The sequence below is a fragment of the Xenia sp. Carnegie-2017 genome, unplaced genomic scaffold (genome assembly GCF_021976095.1).
Source record: "Xenia sp. Carnegie-2017 unplaced genomic scaffold, XeniaSp_v1 HiC_scaffold_24, whole genome shotgun sequence".
In the NCBI taxonomy this organism is placed as follows: Eukaryota; Metazoa; Cnidaria; class Anthozoa; order Malacalcyonacea; family Xeniidae; genus Xenia; species Xenia sp. Carnegie-2017.
Genome location: NW_025813487.1, coordinates 13,636,868 through 13,660,333, shown reverse-complemented (window position 1 = coordinate 13,660,333; position 23,466 = coordinate 13,636,868). Strand labels below are relative to the sequence as shown.

The window sequence follows — 23,466 nt, the reverse complement described above, 5'->3', positions numbered from 1 at the left end:
TATGAGACAACTGTATATACAAGAAATATTTTGGTAGAATCTTCATCGAGACTTTCAAGTGTTTTACTCTGCTCAAATTATCGGGAATATAGACGAAAAACACCGAAAGTGTTAAACTGTTTGTCCAGAGAGTTTTCATCGCGTATTTACAGGAAATAGACGAAAGCGAACCGCAAAATTTTTCAATCAGACTGCAGTCAGCGCTATCCCCCTCAGATTTGCTTCGGTAGATATCCAATTGACCTCGGTCTGAATATTCTTTTATATCATGCTCAACTTAATCCAAAAATTGTTAAATATTTTTAACGGGAGAATGTTCTTATATCACTTCAGTAGAAATAAATTTCGTTGTATATTAACCCTCTGTATAATATCCCTGTACATATTTGTATGCATCTCTCCTCTGCATGTATAAACCTTTATAAACCCGTAAAAAAGCCTCACGATTTTGTATAAGCCCTGGCATGATATTTATTTAAATTGTTTGGAATTTTAAATTGTGCAACTCTGGTATTCTTATTATCAAGAGCACTATTTCACAGCACAACTTAAATGAACTCCACCAAAAGAGTGTACAGCTTACAGAGTTCACAATTCAGTTTTACATTGAATTATATATTCCTTGTCTTCAAGTTTGAATAATACTAACCTAAATCATCAACTTTTTCTGGGCACAAATTTGTATAAGTGCTTAGATAAACTTCCTTTTCATCAAAACGAAAGTCATGGGAGTTTATACAGATGAAAAATCAGGTTCAGCAAACAATCTTAAAATATTTCAAATATTTCAATTGCGTAAACAAACCATAACTCTCCTTTTCCATCGTAACAGACCGTGCGCCGTGAAATTTTTATTAATTGATTTTTACACTTTTCAACTTGTTTGTAAAATTTTCAGTCTCCATGCCATTGAACTAAAATACATGGAACGCTACATCAAGCATATAATTGAACCATATTTTACGCTACACACGCGATATTTTACCCAAGACACGCGCGTTTAGTGTTTCGAGTTCCTCTCGCGGAGTAAAAATTGATTGACTACACACTCGTGTCTGGGGTAAAGACTTGCGTGTCTGGAGAAAATCACGGGTTTAAGAAATTATTAGGGTTTTGTATTACAGGTAGCGTTCCATGTATTTTAGATCAATGCTCCATGCTGAATGCCTTAAATTGTTTCATACGCCATTATTTTTAAAATGACTCTCAACAGCAATTGGTTTATTTAATTCTTTAGAAAGGTTGAATTTCAAGGTGGCTTTTTTTGGAGTGTTTTTTCCTATATTGATAGAATTCAGTATGCTAAATTATTTTTCATAAAGTCATATTATTTTTATATATATATTTTGTAGAGTGTGGTATTTTCAATCAATTTTATCATGTATCATTGTCCTTTTTCAGATATGAATGGATTTTTCATCAAACATGTTCAGTCAGGAAAGTGTGTTTGGAATGATTTACTCTTCCTGTATACAATGAATTGTTTTAGGGGGCAAGATTATTTTAAATTTTTACAATCTGGTTCCATCAATAAGCCGAATACAACAAGGTGTCTTGTGAGAAACGGAATTTATGTGCGGTTATCTTATGGAAATTTTAATGGAGGATGCGGAGCCATCAACACCATAACCCAAACAAATTGGGGTGGTCTATTGTTTTCACGCTATAATAAATGCATAGTAACTACAGAAGGTCTTTTCAACTTGATACTGGCCAATTGTAAAAATGAAGAAGATCAGCGATTTAATTTTGGCAAGTGAGAATATTCATCCAGTTAATTTATATATACTTAAACTCTGATTAAAAGCCACTGCAAGGCAGCAGATATAGGAATGGCGCCATTGAAGTCACTGCCATCACACACTTCATTTTTATCAAATCAACTTTTATTTTACAGGAATTTACGAATAAGCTTGCATAGATTCGAATTTACTTATTTTTTGTGTGTCTTTAATAGGCTCAGTAACATGTGATGGAAAAAATATATCGGACGTTAGTTGTTCTAATAATCAATATATGGTGATAAAAGTTGCAGAATATCGTGGATTGAGAAACGGAAGCATTTGTGGCTCAAGTTTTGATTACAATTGTAGTGTCGATGTAACATGTGACCTTAAAAATTACTGTGATGGTGAAAGAAAATGTAATGTAACTGTTGATGATAATCATTTCCCTTCAAATATTTGTCCTGGTTTGGAGAAATATCTTTACTTTGAATATCAATGTAACTACACAAGTATGCCATACAGAAAAATTTGCAATCGTAAGTATTATATGGGCAGATTATATTTTGCTTATTATTAAAGAGCTTCGGGACAAGTTTTGACCTTAATGCGCAATGGTATCAGTCAGGAAAGTGTGTTCGGGATCATTTACACTTCCTGTATACATGGAATTGTTTTGAAGAATCAGCTTATTTTAAATATTTACAATCTGGCTCCATCAATAGGTCGAATACAGCAAGGTGTCTTGTGAGATACGGGATTTATGTGGAGTTATCTGATGGAAATTTTAATGGAGAATGCGGAGCCATCAATGCCATAACTCAGACATTTTGGGGTGGTCTATTCTTTTCACGCTATAACAAATGCATAGTAGCTACAGAAGTTTATTTCCGCGTAAGACTGGTTAATTGTAAAAATGAAGAAGATCAGCGATTCAATTTTGGCAAGTTAGAATATTCATCCAGTTAGCGTATATTTACTTAAACTCTACCTAAAAACAACTGCAAGGCCACAGATATAGGAATGGCGCCAGTTAAGTCACTGCCATCACGCACTTAATTTTTATCAAATCAACTTTTATTTTATAGGAATTTAAAGATAAGCTTGTATAGATTGGAATTTACTTATTTTTTGTGTGTCTTCTATAGGATCAGTGACATGTGCAGGAAAAAATATATCGGACGTTAGTTGTTCTAATAATCAATATATGGTGATAAGAAATGCAGAATATCGTGGATTGAGAAAAGGAAGCATTTGTGGTTTAAGTCTTGATTACAATTGTAGTGTCGATGTAACATGTGACCTTAAAAATTACTGTGATGGTAAAAGAAAATGTAATGTAACTGTTGATGATAATCATTTCCCTTCAAATATTTGTCCTGGTTTGGAGAAATATCTTTACTTTGAATATCAATGTAACTACACAAGTATGCCATACAGAAAAATTTGCAATCGTAAGTATTATATGGGCAGATTATATTTTGCTTATTATTAAAGAGCTTCGGGACAAATTTTGACCTTAATGCGCAATGGTATGGTGCTCATTTTTATACTATGTACGTTATCAATTTAGAAAAGTTGACACAAATTTGAATTTTCGTCGGGTGTCTTCACCAGGCGTGGTTTGTTTATGCAGTTTTATCTCGTATTGTATAATTTAGTGTCTTTTTATAATGTGACATTTAAACTTGTGTCCAATATATTTTTATAAGTTTAATGGTTTGGTGAATTTTGTGTTTTTAGTTTGTTAATGCAAACTTTGTTCATGGAAACATATCTTCTTCCAGTCAATTTGATTTATCAAATCTATTTATTTTTTAAAATCTTTTGGCCATTCTATGTAGGCCAAAAGTGACATTTACAATTGCATTTGTATTCATATTTTCATGACTTCACACTACAGAATTTTTACATATACTGTATATATATACAAAGATAGATTCATTACAATTCCTATGAATTGGGAAGCTAAACGCAGCGCTCACCTATAAAAAAACGGTATTTGTTCTGGTTTCATTAATGATTCACATAATCACTTAGACACATTTTGTTGTGATTCGTGTTTACAACACAAGAGAAAAGTTCTCAGTTCAACTTATTTGCCTGTTGTTCATTGTCAACTTAAAGATTAAAATCAAAACAGTGCTTACCAACTTTAAGTGTAAATCTATAAGATACTGTGTCCATCAGAATGTGGAAAACATTTCTGGTTAAGTGCTTTCAAACTAAATTTGTTTTTAAGTTAATGTCACCTTCTGTGTTCTTCTGATATTCAAACTCCGTGTATATATTTTATTCATGGACGAGATTTGTCATATTTATGTTCATAAAACCACTTCTAAAAACACAGATTTCACTTTAAGATATGCGCCATAATCACAATTAAAGGAAAAATAATTTTGACTTGTGTAGTTATGGATGTACGCCTGTCTAAGTCGAATCTTCCGAACGAAGGTGTCGTGAATGTTATTACCAAGCTTAGAAACTTCACCATTTGCAACAACAGTCTTTTGCATCAAATGAAGACGATTATTTGTTATGAATGTGTTACTTTTGTGTTTTCAACTTACATCTGTCTAATGTTAAGCATAATGACTTACCTCTTTCATCAAGACTTACATCTGACATCGTAGTGTCACCGTCTTTTACGCTGACTTGGAGAATTTCACAATTCTTCTTTTACATAACAAAAGAAATATAGCATCACAAAATATAAACGAGCGCTACTCTTAAATAATAAATAATTAAAACAGGATTGCTGCAAATACTGAGGATTAAATTAATTTTACTCTTGCTACTTCATTTCGTGCTTCAAAAAATGTCCAATTGTCATTCCTCTGCAATACGATTGACGTTCACTCTTTAATGGAATTTAAATTGCTACGGTATTTTTGTTATTAGACAAGATACTTACGGTTTCTTGTCATAGCTGGCTTAATTCCAACTGGAATTTAATCTTATTTAATAAAAGCATGCAAAATCAGTCGTATTCCTCCAATATATCTTGTGCTCTTTTTCTTTCTTAAGAAAACAGTTTTTAATTTTTCCAATTTTACGTGAATGGAGAACAATATGAGAGTGCACCATTGCTCTCTATCAAATCAAACCAGTTCTAATGTTATAATGCATTTCAACCAAATCCTTTTCTATTTAAGGTCATGTTTGTGATAATCCTCTATTAAAAAACGCAGAAAAATTCCCAGATTCTTTGTTTACTGCCTTCCCAAAGAGTCGTAGTGCTGCTAAAGCAAGAATATCCAGTGGTAGTTCATGGTGTGCTCCTGCTGCTAATGGCAATCATTACCTTCAACTGAATTTTCCGAGTCTTTATACAGTTAACGTTCTCACTATCTTTGGAGACAGTTCAAGTTCAAGCTTTATAACTAAATATCACTTGCAGACAAACATTGATGGTGTGAACTGGAAATCTGAAAAATCCCAGAAGGTAACAGTAGACTTATCGAATTTGTATATTATAAATTTAAAGGGATTTTAAAATAGGAATGAAGTTATAAACTAAGTAAACTTTTAAATTGCTATTTATATACAAACTTGTGTGCAGATGTTGATTCAGTGGTGTAGCCGGCACGCAAAATTACTGGTTCTATGTAAATTTCAGATCATTATCATTATTCATTTCTTTAGAGATCTATTGTTTTTACAGTTAGTGAGCTCTGAGAAATTTACATATAGCACGACCAAATTTGTGGGCTAGCTACGTCACTGTGTTGATTGTCTTGGTTACTCCTGCACTACAAAGGACTCTTGCATTTAATTATAAAGTTTAAATTGTAGCTATGTGCATGATTTGAAGAGATACATAGACAATGCATAAACTACTCTCCTCTGGACAGCGTTAAACAAACCTTTCTTTTCTCTAACCTTGCTCTGCAAATACACGAAAATCAATTTTTTTGTTTTATTCCAGATTTATCTAGAAAACAATGATGCGGCTGTAGAAAAGTTTTCTGGTGGCCTTAAATCCAAAGCTTTGCGAATCTTTCCATTGAAATTTGTTGGTGCACCGTGTTTACGAATTGAAATTTGTGGTGGAGGTAAGAGGTAGAAAAAATATACAAGGTTTACTTTGCACTGTAAGCACTTAATTTTTCAATGTATAAAGTTTTTTTCTCTGAGTATTAATTAAACATGAGTTAGTTGACAAAACAGAACAATTTTCCATGAAGGCTGAAGTGTTAGCTTCTTTCTCTGTTGAAATAAACTTATTGAAACAAGCCTTTTCAACATGCAGTTAAGTTTAACACGTGTTATTGGAGAAAAAGCAGAACACTTATTTCACTTAGGGGCTACAAATGGTTCAATTTGTAGATTTTTCTTTATCGTGCAGACTTACTCCCAGACAAACCAACAGATCTCATTGCAACCAAATCTGCATCGACGTACCTCGAGATATCATGGAAACATCCCAAAAACTGGTGTAAAACTTGGTACAAATATCTCGAATCCTCTTACAAGATATCTATTGATTTTGCTGAAGGATACTATGATTGTTTTGATAAAACTCTGGAGGTAACTGACAAAAAACCGTACAACATTACGAATCTTGTTCCTTACGCAACGTATAAAGTTAATGTAACCGCTGGCAATTCTGAAGGCTTTGGTAGATCAACTACAGCTACTTTTAGAACTGCTGAAGATGGTGAGTTCATATCAGTTTTGTGTATACATATCGGCTGTTGTTGCATTGATGGTGTTATTGCCATAGACGACTTTTGAAAGCTCAAATCTTTTCTGGTCGATATTTATTTCAATCATGTTTTTTTTATAATGTATTATATTTAAGTTAACAATGACAGTGTACACATGTTAGGACTTCTTTCTAAAGTGTATTTAATATTTTATATAAATCTTTAAAACAAATGTTTTTATTTTTGTTTAGTTCCCGAAGGTCCACCTTTAAATGTTCAAATTGTCGTCTTAAGCAGTTCATCGTTATCAGTTACGTGGGAGCCACCAGACAAGAAGAAAACAAATGGAAAGATAGTCAGTTACACTGTTTGTATTACACATTTGGAGAATGAAATCTGTTCAATAAAGTATATGATCGAGGAACAGCGTTTGGACATAAATAATGTGAAACCAGGGACAAAATATTATGTTCGTGTTTTAGCTTCTACAATAGTGGGATCTGGATGTTACAGCAATGTTACATGGGTATTTACAAATGGATGTAAGTTGTCTATGGTTTATGCACAGGTTTGTTTAAGATGATAAATTTATTCAAGTTTATTTATTTAGTGGCACCTGAACTGTCCACCAAGCAGATTGGAAATACGTTGACTTATTTGTTGCAAAATCCAAATGTGGAATATCGGTAACTATGTATTTTACTAGAGCAAATTATTGTAGAAAAAACTTAAAGGAACTTAAAAGTATTTTTTGAGTTTATCGGATTCATGGCTAAGTATAGGACAGTTGGTTTCATGTGGGATCGAGGTAGTCTAAATATCTCTCTGGGGAAAGCTTTGATGACTCGTCGCTTTTCTTTGGCATTGCGGATGCATGCATAACATATATTTTAACCGTTAACAAAAGCAGAGGTTACGCATGTATTTGAAAAAATGTTTTGCCTTAAATTTGCAGATATTTTTATGTAGTCGCGATGAAAAATGTCACAGAAGAGAGTCGACTGCCTTCTAACTTTAAAAACACAGACTTAGTGACTTATTCTAAGGCCATATCTTCCACACAATCAATGCCGTATATTGCTGCTGTAGTCTCTCGCAGAGACTTTAAGCCTGATTTTACACTTGGTGACGGTGAAAACACAACACGGCGTTCCAATGGTGAAAATTATTATAATGGCCCGCTAAAGCCTGGCACTAAATACAAAATATTTCAGCGCGTTTTCATAAATGATCAGGTGCGACCATTTATTTACGTTTTCATCAGCATTGATTGCTGCAATTTTTATTCAAATATAAATGTTCACTTCGTTTCAGGGTGATTATTATTCCACTGACTGGAGTCCAGTGGCAGCAACTCCCCAAAAGCACAAGTCTTCAGGTTTGTTTTTGCTTTCAATAGCATAAGGAAGTTTATCGATGTCTAAAGTGTAATGATTCAAGATCTTTGCAAATTTCAGTATAGTGAAATGTCTGAAAATTTTTAACGATGAATACAGATTTTGTTTGATGATACAGCCGATTTAATTCCCATAAATAACTGCCTTAGTGATTTCGTGTACCTCTTCTCTAATTTCATTGCATTGCAAACCAAATTTATACCATAAATAAATCATGAATAGTTAACAGGGATGACTACACGGGGTGTTAGAGCGGTTACACCCTCAGCTTTACAAAAATAATCGCTGAAAGACAATATTTGTTGGTAATGTTATGATTATGAGTTTTCATCGCGTATTTACAGGAAATAGACGAAAGCGAACCGCAAAAATTTTTCAATCAGACTGCAGTCAGCGCTATCCCCCTCAGATTTGCTTCGGTAGATATCCAATTGACCTCGCTCTGAATATTCTTTTATATCATGCTCAACTTAATCCAAAAATTGTTCAATATTTTTAACGGGAGAATGTTCTTATATCACTTCAGTAGAAGTAAATTTCGTTGTATATTAACCCTCTGTATAATATCCCTGTACATATTTGTATGCATCTCTCCTCTGCATGTATAAACCTTTATAAACCCGTAAAAAAGCTTCACGATTTTGTATAAGCCCTGGCATGATATTTATTTAAATTGTTTGGAATTTTAAATTGGGCAACTCTGGTATTCTTATTATCAAGAGCACTATTTCACAGCACAACTTAAATGAACTCCACCAAAAAGAGTGTACAGCTTACAGAGTTCACAATTCAGTTTTACAGACCGTGCGCCGTGAAATTTTTATTAATTGATTTTTTACACTTATCAACTTGTTTGTAAAATTTTTCAGTCTCCATGCCATTGAACTAAAATACATGGAACACTACATCAAGCATATAATTGAACCATATTTTACGCTACACACGCGAGATGTTACCCAAGACACGCGCGTTTAGTGTTTCGAGTTCCTCTCGCGGAGTAAAAATTGAATGACTACACACTCGTGTCTGGGGTAAAGTCTTGCGTGTCTGGGATAAAATTACGGCTTTAAAAAATTATTAGGGTTTTGTATTACAGGTAGCGTTCCATGTATTTTAGATCAATGCTCCATGTTGGATGCCTTAAATTGTTTCATACGTCATTATTTTTAAAATGACCCTCAACAGCAATTGGTTTATTTAATTCTTTAGAAAGGTTGAATTTCAAGATGACTTTTTTGAGTGTTTTTTCCTATATTGATACAATTCAGTATGGTAAATTATTTTTCATAAAGTCATATTATTTTTATATATATATTTTGTAGAGTGTGGTATTTTCAATTAATTTTATCATGTATCGTTGTCCTTTTTCAGATACGAATGGATTTTTCATCAAACATGTTCAGTCAGGATTGTGTGTTTGGGATAATTTACCCTTTAGCACCATCCTGTATACAATGAATTGTTTTGAGGAGTCAGCTTATTTTAAATTTTTACAATCTGGCTCCATCAATAGGTCGAAAAGAACAAGGTGTCTTGTGAGATACGGAATTTATGTGGACTTATCTCATGGAAATTTTAATGGAGAATGCGGAGCCATCAATGCCATAACCCAGACATTTTGGGGTGGTCTATTCTTTTCACGCTATAATAAATGCATAGTAGCTACAGAAGGTTTTTACTTGATCCTGACCAGTTGTAAAAATGAAGAAAATCAACGATTCAATTTTGGCAAGTTGGAATATTCATCCAGTTTTAGCGTATATATACTTAAACTCTGATTAAAAACCACTGCAACGCAGCAGATATAGGAATGGCGCCAGTGAAGTCACTGCCATCACACACTTCATTTTTATCAAATCAACTTTTATTTTACAGGATTTTAAAGATAAGCATGTATAGATATGAATTTACTTATTTTTTGTTTGTCTTTAATAGGATCAGTAACATGTGGTGGAAAAAATATATCGGACGTAAAATGTTCTAATAATCAATATATGGTGATAAAAGTTGCAAAATATCGTGGATTGAGAAACGGAAGCATTTGTGGCTACAGTTATAACCACAGTTGTAGTGTCGATGTAACATGTGACCTTAAAAATTACTGTGATGGTGAAAGGGAATGTAATGTAACTGTTGATGATAATCATTTCCCTTCAAATATTTGTCCTGGTTTGGAGAAATATCTTTACTTTGAATATCAATGTAACTACACAAGTATGCCATACAGAAAAATTTGCAATCGTAAGTATTATATGGGCAGATTATATTTTGCTTATTATTAAAAAGCTTCGGGACAAATTTTGACCTTAATGCGCAATGGTATGGTGCTCATTTTTATACTATGTACGTTATCAATTTAGAAAAGTTGACACAAATTTGAATTTTCGTCGGGTGTCTTCACCAGGCGTGGTTTGTTTATGCAGTTTTATCTCGTATTGTATAATTTAGTGTCTTTTTATAATGTGACATTTAAACTTGTGTCCTAAATATTTTCATAAGTTTAATGGTTTGGTGAATTTTGTGTTTTTAGTTTGTTAATGCAAACTTTGTTCATGGAAACATATCTTCTTCCAGTCAATTTGATTTATCAAATCTATTTCTTTTAAAATCTTTTGGCCATTCTATGTAGGCCAAAAGTGACATTTACAATTGCATTTGTATTCATATTTTCATGACTTCACACTACAGAATTTTTACATATACTGTATATATATACAAAGATAGATTCATTACAATTCCTATGAATTGGGAAGCTAAACGCAGCGCTCACCTATAAAAAACGGTATTTGTTCTGGTTTCATTAATGATTCACATAATCACTTAGACACATTTTGTTGTGATTCGTGTTTACAACACAAGAGAAAAGTTCTCAGTTCAACTTATTTGCCTGTAGTTCATTGTCAACTTAAAGATTAAAATCAAAACAGTGCTTACCAACTTTAAGTGTAAATCTATAAGATACTGTGTCCATCAGAATGTGGAAAACATTTCTGGTTAAGTGCTTTCAAACTAAAATTTTTTAAGTTAATGTCACCTTCTGTGTTCTTCTGATATTCAAACTCCGTGTATATATTTTATTCATGGACGAGATTTGTCATATTTATGTTCATAAAACCACTTCTAAAACACAGATTTCACTTTAAGATATGCGCCATAATCACAATTAAAGGAAAAATAATTTTGATTTGTGTAGTTATGGATGTACGCCTGTCTAAGTCGAATCTTCCGAACGAAGGTGTCGTGAATGTTATTACCAAGTATAGAAACTTCACCATTTGCAACAAAGGTCTTTTGCACAAAATAAAGACGATTATTTGTAAACAACTTGGTTATCCTACCGCAGCATCTGGGGGAGGCTCAATGTCACTATCATCTTTGATGCATCAATCGTTTATACCTGGAATTGTCAAATGTGATGCTCGAGTGAACGATTTATCTCAATGTGCTATCACTCAAAATAATGATTGCTCTCAATACTCGTACGTTACATGTAAGCATTCTCATTCAATTTTTTGAATGTATTAACGTATTGCAGGACACATTTGTATGACGTTAGAAAAGATTTTAGCGAAGAATTTAAGGAATGAATGTGTTACTTTTGTGTTCTCAACTTACATCTGTCTATTGTTAAGCATCATGACTTACCTCTATCATCAAGACTTACATCTGACATCGTAGTGTCACTGTATTTTACGCTGACTTGGAGAATTTCACAATTCTTCTTTTACATAACAAAAGAAATATAGCATCACAAAATATAAACGATTGCTACTCTTAAATAATAAATAATTAAAACAGGATTGCTGCGAATACTGAGGATTAAATTAATTTTACTCTTGCTACTTCATTTCGTGCTTCAAAAAATGTCCAATTGTCATTCCTCTGCAATACGATTGACGTTCACTCTTTAATGGAATTTAAATCGCTACGGTATTGTTGTTATTTGACAAGATACTTACGGTTTCTTGTTATAGCTGGCTTAATTCCAACAGGAATTTAACCTTATTTAATAAAAGCATGCAAAATCAGTCGTATTCATCCAATATATCTTGTGCTCTTTTTCTTTCTTAAGAAAACAGTTTTTAATTTTTCCAATTTTACGTGAATGGAGAACAATATGAGAGTGCACCATTGCTCTCTATCAAATCAAACCAGTTCTAATGTTATAATGTATTTCAACCAAATCTTTTTCTATTAAAGGTCATGTTTGTGATAATCCTCTATTGAAAAACGCAGAAAAATTCCCAGATTCTTGGTTGAATGCCTTCCCAAAGAATGGTAGTGCTGCTAAAGCAAGAATATCCAGTGGTAGTTCATGGTGTGCTCCTCCTGCTAATGGGGATCATTACCTTCAACTGAATTTTCCGAGTCTTTATACAGTTAACGTTATCACTATCTTTGGAGACAGTTCAAGTTCAAGCTTTGTAACTAAATATCACTTGCAGACAAACATTGATGGTGTGAACTGGAAATCTGAAAAATCCCAGAAGGTAACAGTAGACTTATCGAATTTGTATATTATAAATTTAATGGGAAGTTTAAAAAAAGAATGAAGTTATAAACTAAGTAAACTTTTAAATTGCTATTTATATACAAACTGTGCAGATGTTGATTCAGTGGTGTAGCCGGCACGCAAAATTGCTGGTTCTATGTAAATTTCAGATCATTGTCATTATTCATTTCTTTAGAGATCTATTGTTTTTACAGTTAGTGAGCTCTGAGAAATTTACATATAGCACGACCAAATTTGTTGGCTAGCTACGTCACTGTGTTGATTGTCTTGGCTACTCTGGCACTACGAAGGACTCTTGCATTTGATTATAAAGTTTAAATTGTAGCTATGTGCATGATTTGAAGAGATACATAGACAATGCATAAACTACTCTCCTCTGGACAGCGTTAAACAAACCTTTCTTTTCTCTAACCTTGCTCTGCAAATACACGAAAATCAATTTTTTGTTTTATTCCAGATTTATCTAGGAAACAAAATGGTTACAATGATGCGGCTATAGAAAAGTTTTCTGGTGGCCTTAAATCCAAAGCTTTGCGAATCTTTCCATTGAAATTTGTTGGTGCACCGTGTTTACGAATTGAAATTTGTGGTGGAGGTAAGAGGTAGAAAAAATATACCAGGTTTACTTTGCACTGTAAGCACTTAATTTTTCAATATATAAAGTTTTTTTCTCTGAGTATTAATTAAACATGAGTTAGTTGACAAAACAGAACAATTTTCCATGAAGGCTGAAGTGTTAGTTTCTTTCTCTGTTGAAATAAACTTATTGAAACAAGCCTTTTCAACATGCAGTTAAGTTTAACACGTGTTATTGGAGAAAAAGCAGAACACTTATTTCACTTAGGGGCTACAAATGGTTCAATTTGTAGATTTTTCTTTTATCGTGCAGACTTACTCCCAGACAAACCAACAGATCTCATTGCAACCAAATCTGCATCGACGTACCTCGAGATATCATGGAAACATCCCAAAAAAACTGGTGTAAAACTTGGTACAAATATCTCGAATCCTCTTACAAGATATCTATTGATTTTGCTGAAGGATACTATGATTGTTTTTTATAAAACTCTGGAGGTAACTGACAAAAAACCGTACAACATTACGAATCTTGTTCCTTACGCAACGTATAAAGTTAATGTAACCGCTGGCAATTCTGAAGGCTTTGGTAGATCAACTACAGCTACTTTTAGAACTGCTGAAGATGGTGAGTTCATATCAGTTTTGTGTATACATATCGGCTGTTGTTGCATTGATGGTGTTATTGCCATAGACGACTTTTGAAAGCTCAAATCTTTTCTGGTCGATATTTATTTCAATCATGTTTTTATACTGTATTATATTTAAGTTAACAATGACAGTGTACACTTGTTAGGACTTCTTTCTAAAGTGTATTTAATATTTTATATAAATCTTTAAAACAAATGTTTTTATTTTTGTTTAGTTCCCGAAGGTCCACCTTTAAATGTTCAAATTGTCGCCTTAAGCAGTTCATCGTTATCAGTTACGTGGGAGCCACCAGACAAGAACAAAACAAATGGAAAGATAGTCAATTACACTGTTTGTATTACACATTTGGAGAATGAAACCTGTTCAATGAAGTATATGATCGAGGAACAGCGTTTGGACATAAATAATGTGAAACCAGGGACAAAATATTATGTTCGTGTTTTAGCTTCTACAATAGTGGGATCTGGATGTTACAGCAATGTTACATGGGTATTTACAAATGGATGTAAGTTGTCTATGGTTTATGCACAGGTTTGTTTAAGTTGATAAATTTATTCAAGTTTATTTATTTAGTGGAGCCTGAACTGTCCACCGATCAGATTGGAAATACGTTGACTTATTTGTTGCAAAATCCAAATTTGGAATATCGGTAACTATGTATTTTACTAGAGCAAATCATTGTAAAAAAAACTTAAAGGAACTTAAAAGTATTTTTTGAGTTTTTCAGATTCATGGCTAAGTATAGGACAGTTGGTTTCATGTGGGATAGAGGTAGTCTAAATATCTCTCTGGGGAAAGCTTTGATGACTCGTTGCTTTTCTTTGGCATTGCGGATGCATGCATAACATATATTTTAACCATTAACAAAAGCAGAGGTTATGCATGTATTTTAAAAAATGTTTTGCCTTAAATTTGCAGATATTTCTATGTAGTCGCGATGAAAAATGTCACAGAAGAGAGTCGATTGCCTTCTAACTTTAACAACACAGACTTAGTGACGTATTCTATGGCCATGTCTTCCACACAACCAATGCCGTATATTGCTGCTGTAGTCTCTCGCAGAGACTTTAAGCCTAATTTTACACTTGGTCATGCTGAAAACACAACACGGCGTTCCAATGGTGAAAATTATTATAATGGCCCGCTAAAGCCTGGCACTAGCTACAAAATATTTCTGCGCGTTTTCATAAATGATCAGGTGCGACCATTTATTTACGTTTTCATCAGCATTGATTGCTGCAATTTTTATTCAAATATAAATGTTCACTTCGTTTCAGGGTGATTATTATTCCACTGACTGGAGTCCAGTGGCAGCAACTGCCCAAAAGCACAAGTCTGAAAGACCCATGACGGCAACTGCCCAAAGCACAGGTTTGTGTTTGCTTTCAATAGCATAAGGAAGTTTATCGATGTCTAAAGTGCAATGATTCAAGATCTTTGCAAATTTCAGTATAGTAAAATGCCTGAAAATTTTTAACGAATTCTTTCTAAAGTGTATTTAATATTTTATATAAATCTTTAAAACAAATGTTTTTATTTTTGTTTAGTTCCTGAAGGTCCACCTTTAAATGTTCAAATTGTCGCCTTAAGCAGTTCATCGTTATCAGTTACGTGGGAGCCACCAGACAAGAACAAAACAAATGGAAAGATAGTCAATTACACTGTTTGTATTACACATTTGGAGAATGAAACCTGTTCAATGAAGTATATGATCAAGGAACAGCGTCTGGACATAAATAATGTGAAACCAGTTACAAAATATTATGTTCGTGTTTTAGCTTCTACAATAGTGGGATCTGGATGTTACAGCAATGTTACATGGGTATTTACAAATGGATGTAAGTTGTCTATGGTTTATGCACAGGTTTGTTTAAGTTGATAAATTTATTCAAGTTTATTTATTTAGTGGAGCCTGAACTGTCCACCGATCAGATTGGAAATACGTTGACTTATTTGTTGCAAAATCCAAATTTGGAATATCGGTAACTATGTATTTTACTAGAGCAAATCATTGTAAAAAAAACTTAAAGGAACTTAAAAGTATTTTTTGAGTTTTTCAGATTCATGGCTAAGTATAGGACAGTTGGTTTCATGTGGGATAGAGGTAGTCTAAATATCTCTCTGGGGAAAGCTTTGATGACTCGTTGCTTTTCTTTGGCATTGCGGATGCATGCATAACATATATTTTAACCATTAACAAAAGCAGAGTTTATGCATTTATTTTAAAAAATGTTTTGCCTTAAATTTGCAGATATTTCTATGTAGTCGCGATGAAAAATGTCACAGAAGAGAGTCGATTGCCTTCTAACTTTAACAACACAGACTTAGTGACTTATTCTAAGGCCATATCTTCCACACAACCAATGCCGTATATTGCTGCTGTAGTCTCTCGCAGAGACTTTAAGCCTGATTTTACACTTGGTCATGGTGAAAACACAACACGGCGTTCCAATGGTGAAAATTATTATAATGGCCCGCTAAAGCCTGGCACTAACTACAAAATATTTCAGCGCGTTTTCATAAATGATCAGGTGCGACCATTTATTTACGTTTTCATCAGCATTGATTGCTGCAATTTTTATTCAAATATAAATGTTCACTTCGTTTCAGGGTGATTATTATTCCACTGACTGGAGTCCAGTGGCAGCAACTGCCCAAAAGCACAAGTCTGAAAGACCCATGACGGCAACTGCCCAAAGCACAGGTTTGTGTTTGCTTTCAATAGCATAAGGAAGTTTATCGATGTCTAAAGTGCAATGATTCAAGATCTTTGCAAATTTCAGTATAGTAAAATGCCTGAAAATTTTTAACGATGAATATAGATTTTGTTTTATGATACAACCGATTTAATTCCTACAAATAACTGCCTTAGTGATTTTGTGTACGTCTTCTCTAATTTCATTGCGTTCCAAACCTAATTTATACCATAAATAAATCATGAATAGTTAACAGGGATGAATACATGAGGTGTGAGAGCGGTTACACCCTCAGCTTTACAAAAATGATCGTTGAAAGACAATATTTGTTGGTAATGTTATGATTTGTCATTCAATTTTATCTTGTAGACGGTGGAAAAATTGGAGCCATTGCTGGTGCAGTTGTAGCTGCAATTTTGCTCATTATTTTGTCATATTGGTCATTCTTTTTGTTAGGATCAATTCAAACTCTGCTACAGTGCAGTGAACTGCGTATTGTAGTTATTTGACGGCTACTAAAAGTTCTCAAAAATGGGGAAGTTGAATTTTTCATGAAATTATTAGACGTTTTCTGAAATTTAACGTACTATAGAAGAATATGATTAAGCATAGAATTTTTTTTTTTAACTATAAGAGTGAACGAGAGTGAATGATTCTGAAGAGTATTTGAAAACAATTTGGAACATAACATCAAATTTTTAGGCTAAGGATGTAGTCAATATTTGAAATAGGATAAAAGTTGTAATACTTTTTATCTAAGTACATTAAATAAGAAATAAAGTTAAATTACAAACAAACAGTGGCGTAGCATGCTCAGTAATTTATTTAAATAAGTTGGGGGGAACGGGATTTTCATTCATTCATAATTTTGGAGTCAAGGATATATATATGAATATGTACACACTGTCATCTCATTAATTTACCTGACGTAAGAAACAGGGAGTTTAAGTGGATGGAGTCTACTTTGTTACCAACTATATTTGTGTTAGTATAATGTTGCTGTTCTTGTTCTTTCCTGTTTTTTGCTTATTATTCTCATTATAATATTCATTTTAAACTCATCCAAATTTATCGAGTTAATTGAATTTTCTGATAATTTGATTGCTAGAGTGCTAGGAGCATTATGTTTGGCTGTAGACTAGAGATCAACGAAAAAAAAAGAAATGTGTTTGAAGCTACCAGACAAGATTTTACAAAACAAGAAAAATGCATATGATCTCCCAACACGTCCTTCTTTTCTATAGTTTTTTGTCAACCCCTCTCCTTGTTTTTCAACACTGGCCGGAACACCCACCAAAAGACTGATCTAGGTAGTCGGTACTAAACTTCCGCAACATTAAACCCGTTTAAAATTTATATTTGCGTTCGAATTATGTTTGAATTATGAGTAAAATATCAAATTGTTACAAATACAGAAGTACAGAATATCATTCAGAGATTCTCGACTCTAGATATGAAAAATATAGCCAACCCTATCACGAGTTTCTCCGATTCATTAGTTTTTATTAGTTGGAACACACACCAACGATTATGATGTATGAGCTTTCACTTCCTAAGAATATGAGCAGACGAACCCCAAGTAAAACAGTTTCTTCTCGTCATGTAATATCAAGTAGTCTATTGATATCTTCAAGTAATCACGTGTTATTTATAGTTCAGTTGCTTTTTTTGTCCGCCTCCTGCTCACTTAATGTTTATTAAGTTCATCTTTGTCATTCATTTATATCCTATAAACGGTAGAAATGATGGTGCTTTACTGGTGCAGTTGCTGCTCCTGGTTGGTTTTTATTCTTGTCGTATTGGCTGTTCGTTAGGATCAATCTAAACTCTTGTACTCGAACGTGCAGTAAAATGCGTGTTGAAGTTATTTAACATCTACTGACAACATTTGATGAGAGTGAATTCTTGACTTGCAATTCAGCCATGTTGGCGGTTTGATAGAAATGAATATTTTATTAGTGTTATTGTTGGCACTAGCCGACGTAGGCGAGCAACATTGTTTGGTAAATCTCAAGAGAATGGTTGCAAGTCAAGAATAGTTCTGAATTGAAATTTAAATTATCAAATGCTCAAATCAAACACTCTGCGGCGACTGCTCACTTTAATGTCTTAATCTATAGGTTAGTTTATCAACCGCTTGCTTGTTCATTAAAATTATTTAACAATGATTGTAATTTGTATAGAAGTAATAAAGAACTTACCTTTTAGAAAGGAAAATTACAACTCAGTATACGTAGGCACTGGATGTACGATTTGGCATTGTGAAAGTGGATTGTATTTTGGAATCATCAGAATATTCTAACCCACTATGAGAAAACTCAATTACTACGGTAGTTCTTACGAAGTGTCTATTTAGCTAGTTAAAGTCGCTGATATAATAACTCAAATTTTCTACCCCACAAATCTTTCGATAATCTTCCTCGTGATATAGTCGTTCATCACATGAATTTACCTAACGTGAGAAACAAGGAGTTTTAGTGGATGGAGTTGATTTTGTTAGTGTTAATAAGATGGTGCTGTTCTTGTCCTTTCCTGTTTTGCTTTATATCGTCATGATAATATTCATTTTAAACATTCAAAATGATCGGGTAAATTAAATTTCCTTAATGATTTGACTGCAAATGCTAGTTAACGTTGTGCTTCGGCTTAGATTGGTGATTAACAGAAAAGAAGACATGGCTTTGAAGCAATGACACAAAATTTTACAAGATGTACAAATCATGAAGCGCAATTGCCTAACTGGTTTCAATTTTGGCTTATGCTTTCATTCCAGTTATTTAAATATTGAGTTCACTGGTTAAATGATGTCATGCAATATGGCGGATAGTAAGAATTTGGATAGTCTTGTGGTTACGGACGAAATTTTGTCATCAAAAAGGTATTGAATTCCTTTTCAATATTAATTGTCAGTTCTTAAATATTTCATTACATTTTTTTTCACTTTGTACTTCGTTGGCGTTAAGTTGACCTTTTGAAATTGACAATCATTAGTCACCATGTTTTGAGACAAAGCCGAATAACAAAGACTCAGCAGACGACAAAATATTCTCCATGCCTGTATTTGTGTGCTATTCGTATTTTTCCTTTTATTTTTTGCTGATGCGGCATCGAATTAAATTAGAATTATACGTTGTAGTTTCTCTAAATTACATTTATACGAATAAATTAGAAAACCAAGAATCACAGGCAATTTGATATGTAGATCAAAACGTTTTTGGTATGATCTGTGGTTTTATATTTGATGTCTTCAAGAAGTGAATCTTAGAGTTGAATTCCAGATATCAAAATTGTGAGTCGCCTTATCTGATATGATCAATGTAAAAAGTTTTAATATATTTTTTTTGGTGATTAGTGTCCTTTAATTAAAAAGTGATCTGATGTTGAAACTTAAGTCATTATGTGTTCCTGTCTTTGTGTAGAGTGATTTTTTGTATAATTACAATGGTTGTATAGCTGTATATAAAAAATAAAGTCAAAGTAATCCAGTCCAGTATCTTCATCCCATACTAGTTACTTTTATAATTGTGTGAAGATAGTATTTTTAGCAACTGGTCTTTTGATACTTCTTTGTTGTGCTTTTACACCATTTGTTCATCATTAAAGAAGATTCAACATTCAATTACAGGCTTCCACATACCTGCAATAAAACAATAAAATATTCATTATCTTAAAGGAAAAATCAGAAACACGTGCCTACAATCAATACGTTTCTATAAGAGAAAAGTCAGAATCATTCGGATAAAAAGAAATTTCTATAAACATATTTAAATCTCTGCTTTAAATAATTGGTTGCAAATAAATCAATACACTTCTCTTTCATACAAAGTTCATATGTATATGTTTATGCAGTAGCGTAGTCAGTCTGACTTTACTCTCGCTATGCAAATATTTTTTTGCATTTAATAAATACGACGAGTTGTTTTAAAATAAATGTGTTTCAACATCTTATGATTGCATCTTCAGTATAATAAGAATATTATGTATATGCATGATAATTTTATATAAGAGTAATATGATGCAGTGATACAATTATCAGTAGATTATAAATATTAAAATGAAATACTGGTTGGAACTAATTTATGAGTGTAATTACAGGCGGAATATAGTGTTAAAACGAAAACGTGAACGTTGAGATTACGATTAGTTTTGTTATTGTGAAATGCTTCTTTTAAAAACCCCGTCGTATTTATTAAATGCGCAATATCAATAGTGTTTTACGCAGTTGCAGCAAATATTTTGTGTTTACTGACCGTAAGAACAATAGATTTCTAAAGAATGTCTTTATGAGTAAATGATTTGTTACATTTATTTATTTTTTGTTTCTTAGGATATTAAAAAAGGTCGTATGGTCCGTGATTCATGACATATCGTGGCCGGTTCATGATGTTTCTAAAGATGTTCACAGTATGGTGGAAATTTTATCTAAAGTTGAACATTCACAAAGAGCTGCTGATGTAAATAGACCTGTCATTGTTATATGCAGGTAAAACACGTGTGACTCAAATATTAGCAAGTGATTAACCTCGTCGCTCTCGTGGTTATAATTTGGCGGTTTAAGGTCTAAGTGAAGATCTCTACAAGAATTTTGCAACAAACACAAAAATATTTATTTTCTTAATCCAGTGACGGAGCAGGTCACCGTGGTACCTATATTGCTATCTCAAATCTTGTCGACCGAGTCAAAACTGTCCAAGCGATTAATGCGTTCCAATGTATCAAGCTGATCCAGAATAGACGCCACAGTTCGTTGAAACAGCGTTAAGATTGTCTTTATTATTCCCTTGAAGCCCGAATTGCATCAACACCCAGCGCTGTTTTCATTAATGGACTATGCAGCCACTACAAAATAGACCATAAAAATTTTTTTTATTATTGAATTCATGTTTGAAAGGGGATTTTGATGTTTACCAACACTTTGACACATTTATGATTAGGGTTGGGTGATATTTCGATTAATCGATTTATCGAAGTTATTGTCATGCTTGATGACTATCATGATATTGCTTTGCCTGTATGTACATTTAGCTTTATAGAATCCAAATGATTCTTTTTATTTCCGGAAAACGTAGCTCAAACACAAATTTACCAAATTAATACGATATAGTAAAGTACAAAAGCTAGACTAAATCACTGATATTTATGTATTGATGCGCTAAACAATGAAATTGCATGTTTTGCTTGCGCTGTGTGTCCGCTGCATTTGTGTCATCCGGTAACTGTTATTGAATATTGAGTAACTATCATAAAACTTTAGTTACTTTATTGATTATGTTTAGTTCATTTTATTGATCAAAATTTAAAAACAATGTGGTGCATTTTGTTATCGTATTTATCGCGATATTATCGAATATCGTGATAATTTCCTAAAATTAATCATGAGCTGATTTTTTTGATAATCGTCCAACGCTATTTATGATCATCGTATGTTGTATGGAAGCTACCGAATTTCTACTTTAAATATCGTGCTTGTATTCGAACTTTGCTCTCAGTAACGTATAATACCCTCATATTTGGTTGTGCTTTGTAAATCACCTGCATTGTTTCTTTAGAAATCTGTTGTTTTAATACAGTTAGTAAAGATTATTTACATAGCAAGACAAATTTGCAGGCTTTCTATGTTAATTGGTGCACGGTTGTTTTCGTTGCAGGGCTTGACATTTGGTTACCTGCAAGGGAAAATTTTCCCAAATGCTTCGAAAATCTGGTCTGTAAGGACGTGTGGCTTAACCCACGTACGAGGCATTGCAGCTGCGTTCCGTTTTTCGCAAACGTTCACTAGCCTCACGTGTGTATATTTCATCAAATCTTTGTTTTCGAAATCTTTTTCAAATCTTTGAAAGTTTTTTACAAATCTTTAAAACCTTTAAAATGTTTTACAAACTTTTGTTTAGCCTTTGAAAATTTTGTTTTACTTGAATCTACGAGATAGTTACTCATCAAAAGGCTTTCTTTCCCGCGTATTTGACCAAATAACACGTCGCTTCCTCGACAACACCTTTTCCCAAAACTCCCGTCATTACTGCTCACAAAAATCCATCTACTTCTGTCTTTTTTCACAGGTATGCATTCCATTCAAATACACACATAAATAAATCGCCTTAGTGCTGCCGCTTTTCCGCATGTACTAATCAAATTTGTTTTCCACCTTTCTTAACGTATATTTTCTTTCTCCCCTTTAAGGAAAAAGTTCTCAAACCTCAGAGATTGGATGTTGTGTGTTCATTAAAGTGTTATAGCTGTACGTATTGTATGTGGGTCAAATCACACGTCATTTACACATCGGATTTTCGTAGCACATGAGAATATCTCCATTTGAAGGTAACCAAACCTCACGCCTTGCGTTATCGAGCATTTTTGCTAACATAAACATGTCTGGAGATACCCCCAACATGGACGACTTTGAAAGAATTTCCTCTTCTCACGATTCATACAAACTCTCCCTTAATGAGAACCTCATAGTCAATAGCTACAAGTCTTCACTTATCGACAGTATAGTAAAAATACAGTAGAGCAAGTCCATTGAATTTTTTGTGCTACGTATATCTCATTGCGCGTATGATTACTATATTGGCAGCTAGTAAATTGATTTTTTTTGAGTAATAGGAGTGCTGAGCTGCTAACGGCAGTCTGTTATCTAATTATATGTACAGTAGCAAGTTTCTTAGCTTTGATTTTATTTGAATGTCTGGTTTATTTTAATGATCTTTGGTTAAGGCTGTTTGTCCTTTAGGTGACTGGCATTGTGCATATGTGTTGCTATACGGGCCGAGAAGACTAGAAATCATTAAAGAATCTTCGTGATCACGTGATCTTAAGAAGAAGTGGCTTTTGTACCTTTAAAGAATGCGGTATTGTGCCGATATGTCTATGGATTGATATCATCAAAAAATCTCATGTTGAGTAATTTGTTTCAAATCAACACTGCAGTATTTCCTTCATTGTCATCGAGACAGTTAAGTTTATACGCTAGCCAATTGACAATTGTCAAAAAGAGAATTGTATTTTAAAGATTTCATTATTTGTACTTGGAGATATTGCGTTTTTCGATTTTTTAAAAATTCGTTTGATGAAGGCATGCAAATTGTAACTTTTTTTTAAATGGCGAACAACAAAGTTTTGCTTTTACTTTTGCTTTTCTTGTCTTTCAAAAACAGGTAAGCAATTTTTTTTTATCATTTAGTGTTTACAAATGTTGTATGTTTAAAGTTTTCATTCGTTGATAATCTCAAACACAAAGATTTTGTAAACATATTGTTGAAG

The 23,466-nt window shown here is 33.1% G+C and overlaps 2 protein-coding genes and 1 long non-coding RNA gene across 3 annotated transcripts; all 3 read left to right on the top strand.

Annotated features, from left to right (window-relative positions):
- The first annotated feature begins 1,816 nt into the window (after positions 1-1,816).
- LOC124452198 (tyrosine-protein phosphatase Lar-like) lies at positions 1,817-17,003 on the top strand. Its single transcript, XM_047002782.1, has 13 exons — positions 1,817-2,263; positions 4,880-5,169; positions 5,653-5,779; positions 6,073-6,384; positions 6,625-6,915; positions 6,984-7,059; positions 7,329-7,608; positions 7,688-7,751; positions 13,725-14,015; positions 14,084-14,159; positions 14,429-14,708; positions 14,788-14,881; positions 16,576-17,003. The coding sequence occupies exons 1-13, from the start codon at positions 2,017-2,019 to the stop codon at positions 16,713-16,715; spliced, it is 2,568 nt and encodes an 855-aa protein (XP_046858738.1). The 5' UTR covers positions 1,817-2,016; the 3' UTR covers positions 16,716-17,003.
- On the top strand, positions 9,750-11,325 carry LOC124451851. The gene is made up of 2 exons (XM_047002457.1): positions 9,750-10,011; positions 10,964-11,325. Exons 1-2 carry the CDS (start codon positions 9,765-9,767, stop codon positions 11,284-11,286), a joined length of 570 nt encoding a protein of 189 aa, XP_046858413.1. The 5' UTR covers positions 9,750-9,764; the 3' UTR covers positions 11,287-11,325.
- Positions 17,004-20,699: 3,696 nt separating the features above from the next.
- LOC124451870 lies at positions 20,700-20,964 on the top strand. The gene is made up of 2 exons (XR_006950727.1): positions 20,700-20,764; positions 20,830-20,964. It is a non-coding gene; the product is annotated as an uncharacterized LOC124451870 (long non-coding RNA).
- Positions 20,965-23,466: the final 2,502 nt, after the last annotated feature.

Bases quoted from the DNA above. Each gene is read 5' to 3' on its own strand.
- LOC124452198 (XM_047002782.1), top strand. From the start codon at position 2,017: ATGGTGATAAAAGTTGCAGAATATCGTGGATTGAGAAACGGAAGCATT. The intron at 7,752-13,724 runs GTTTGTTTTTGC...ATTTTTGTTTAG, and splicing joins CCAAAAGCACAAGTCTTCAG to TTCCCGAAGGTCCACCTTTA. The intron at 14,016-14,083 runs GTAAGTTGTCTA...TTATTTATTTAG, and splicing joins ATGGGTATTTACAAATGGAT to TGGAGCCTGAACTGTCCACC.
- LOC124451851 (XM_047002457.1), top strand. From the start codon at position 9,765: ATGGTGATAAAAGTTGCAAAATATCGTGGATTGAGAAACGGAAGCATT. The intron at 10,012-10,963 runs GTAAGTATTATA...TGATTTGTGTAG, and splicing joins ATACAGAAAAATTTGCAATC to TTATGGATGTACGCCTGTCT.